Raw genomic sequence first — 3,065 nt, 5'->3', positions numbered from 1 at the left:
ACAACTTTATTCTCGTAATTTTACAACTTTATTCTCGTAATTTTACGACTTTAGTCTCATAATTTAACGACTTGTTGCGACTTTATTCTCGAAATACAAAAAAAACCCTCTAGCCTGACCCTAACACTCCGTCGTAGTTTATAGAGATAATAACATTATTTAGTATAAAATTAACTCTCAGCAGATCTAACTTCTTGCAAGATTGAGGAAACTTATTTATTTAGCAGGTTTTTGGGAATTGACCTTTTAGATATTCAGGAAGCGTCCTGTAAGTCCTTGGAAAGTAACCAGCTAACTAGTACCTGAAAGTAGCAGGTTACTCATGCAACCAGTTGCTCCTCAAAAGCTACAGGAAACAGAATAAATCTGAATGTTTGGGGAAGTAACCTGTTTGTTCCAGGAAAGTATTTGCGTTGCACTACAGACGGATCATTCTGCCATTTTCTGTTAGATTTCCCTAAAAAGCTCAATTGTTTTTTAGATTTTAATTCAGACCTTTTTATATCTGACGTGTTTTCTATTAAAAGCTAACTGAACTAGTTATCTGCATGTAAAGGCTGTTTATAAAGGGTTTGGGGTGCATGTCTCCTTCTCTCCTGCTGATCTGATGCCTGACCTTTCATTTTGACGCCGTTCTCCTGGTGATGTTGATCATTGATGGTCATGTTGGCTAAGGAGGCGCTAACGGTGTCTCCAGAACCGTAGCTGTTCGAGGCGTTGTTCATGTACTCCATTGGCGGTCACGGGTCAGGCTGAAAAAGAGCAGATAAACCAAGGTCAGCAGAGCGGTCAAGAATGAAGCAGACGTCAAAGGAGACATAAACTTTACGCGCATAGAGGCCGAGGTGAAGGAAGGATTTAAGGTAAACATGACGCACTTGTTGGTCTCCTTGTCTTCCGGCATGCAGGACCCGATCCATCACCTCAGAATATAAACAGACACTGGGCCTGTTATTTATACACCCTGACGTGGGGGTCAGTGCTTCATGTTTCAGCCCTACAGACAGAAATAGCCCCCCCAGCTCATGTGAACGCTGTCCTCACTGTGAAGAGCCACACTTCCTGCGCCAAGCTCCCAGCGACTCATCGCAGTCCGAACACTTCCTCCTGCAGCGCAGCAACCCCAAACCTGCGGCGCCGGACTCTCTCCTTCATCACCTTAGAGCTCGTTAAAAAAGAGGATTGCATCTCAGATTAAAGCCAAGCTGCTGCTTAGATCAGCTCAAATCATATTTTTAATGCCCTCTCGCAGACAAACTCCCAGACTCTGGCAGGGGGGAGAGCTTACACCATAATCATCCTCTCCATCCAAACCTCTGAGCTTTACCGTCTCCATGACGACCATGTTGGCAAATCAACACTGAGGTTTAATCTCTCAAAAGTCCATTAGCCACTAAAACCGTCAGCTACCAGGCTGCGTCATGCTGTGGGGGGGGATTAGAGCATGCTCTGTAATGGCCTAGTCAAAGTCCTGCTCTAAAGAAAATTCAAACTCTCCCTCCAATCCGAGGCAGCCTGGGTTCCTTCATAAAGATGGTTTAGAGAAACCTTTTATCTATAGAGGAATGAAGCTTGGATAGAACTTTACCCAAAAAATAAAAGTCTAACTGCAGAAAATAGACCTTTTTACAAACAAACAATTGAACACTTTTACATTTTGTTGCATAAATTTCTGAAAACCAAATGTTTTATAACTTATAAATTGATGCTGGAAAAGGCAAATAAAATGCAGCAAACTTTGATAGCAATGTGACCGAATGTGGAACGTTCCTTTTAAATTGCTTTAAGGAAATCATAAGTTAAAGAAAATATTTGTACATCTTTTCCTTCCAAAGAAGTGAAAAACAAATCAATCCTCTGGACTTTGTTTCCAAGTTTGAAGACGTTTCTCTTCCATCTAGGAAGATTTTTTCAGATCAAAATATCAGAAATAGCGTTTAGTTCCAAGTTTTATCCAGCAGCCCAACAAAGCCTGGTTTTAGTTTAGATTTTCTTTTAGAAATTCAAATGACGATGGAATCTGATTAAATCAGACAGGTTGTTTATATCTCTACTGTTTGCAGAGGTGTCAAGTGACGAAGTACAAATACCTCGTTACTCTACCTAAGTACACTTTCTAGGTATCTATACTTTACTCCATTACTTATTTTTCTTCCTACTTATGACTTTTAATCATCAAATTTTCCCACCAGTATTTGTACTTTCTATTCCTTACATTTTTAAAACAAACGTTACTCGTTACTCTTGGCTTCGGTTTAATGTTTCTAAATCTTTATTTCCCGTCATGTGCTCCATCCAATGCAGATCATTGGCTCCACCCACATCTAGTGAAAACTAGTGTGATTGGATGAGTCATTGAACGCAAACACTCATTGGTTAGCTAAAGGAAATCATCAGAAGCAAGCAGGTGTTCTTCAAACTGCTAACGAAAGGGGGTTTATCAGGCTGTCACTAACTAAGCTACTTCCTAGTGAGTGAAGACAGAAAAGCAGGACTTCTTCTGTTTAGGCAAATGTTATTGTTTAAGAATGGTCTGGCTGTTAACCCGTTCAAGGTTGTGAAACGGAGGGCAACAAAATGAGACCTAATTAGAAATCTGAATTCCCAGTGAAAACTACACATTTTTTCCTTTACTTTCTATTTATTTCCAGCATATCTAGCTTTGAGCCAACAGTGTGGGAGGAAACATAAATTCATACGTAAAGCAAATCCAAGCTTAGATCACCATGAAGAAAAGAAAAGAAAAGGATATTTTTCTCTTAGAGAAACAGCATTTTAATAACCTCTACTGTGCAGGTGAGATTTTTTTTTTCTGGATTGTTTGATTTTGTAAAACTCTAAATATTCAAACATCTTGTTACTTTATTCCACCTATTATCATCACACAGCTTTGGCGGGTTTGGTAATCAGGGAAGCAGATGAGAGTAAAACATCTGTAATAAGAAGACTGGTAAACAGGATGCAATGGGGGAGAAAATTAAGATTCAAAAGTTTAAAAATGAGCGTTAGGAGTTTATGGTGGAAAATAGTTAAGCATGATTTTTGGTTTGGAATATTTTATCACC

General features: G+C 39.3%; 1 protein-coding gene across 6 annotated transcripts in view; it reads right to left on the bottom strand.

The window, feature by feature from the left end:
- The window catches only part of LOC107090931 (microtubule-associated protein tau-like), a 51,012-nt gene that overhangs the window by 31,213 nt on the left and 16,734 nt on the right, over positions 1-3,065 (bottom strand). For 5 of the 6 annotated variants that reach the window (XM_015384578.1, XM_015384580.1, XM_015384584.1 and 2 more), the window contains exon 2: positions 617-752. In XM_015384578.1, the coding sequence (XP_015240064.1) occupies positions 617-734 (118 nt within the window). In that variant the 5' untranslated portion in view covers positions 735-752. Of the gene's footprint in view, positions 1-616; positions 753-878; positions 1,005-3,065 lie in introns of those variants that run through there. The other variant, XM_015384579.1, reaches the window with a different exon arrangement.

This window comes from Cyprinodon variegatus, unplaced genomic scaffold (genome assembly GCF_000732505.1).
Source record: "Cyprinodon variegatus isolate N-32 unplaced genomic scaffold, C_variegatus-1.0 Scaffold316, whole genome shotgun sequence".
Lineage (NCBI taxonomy): Eukaryota > Metazoa > Chordata > Actinopteri > Cyprinodontiformes > Cyprinodontidae > Cyprinodon > Cyprinodon variegatus.
This window is presented reverse-complemented; position numbering and strand designations above follow the sequence as displayed.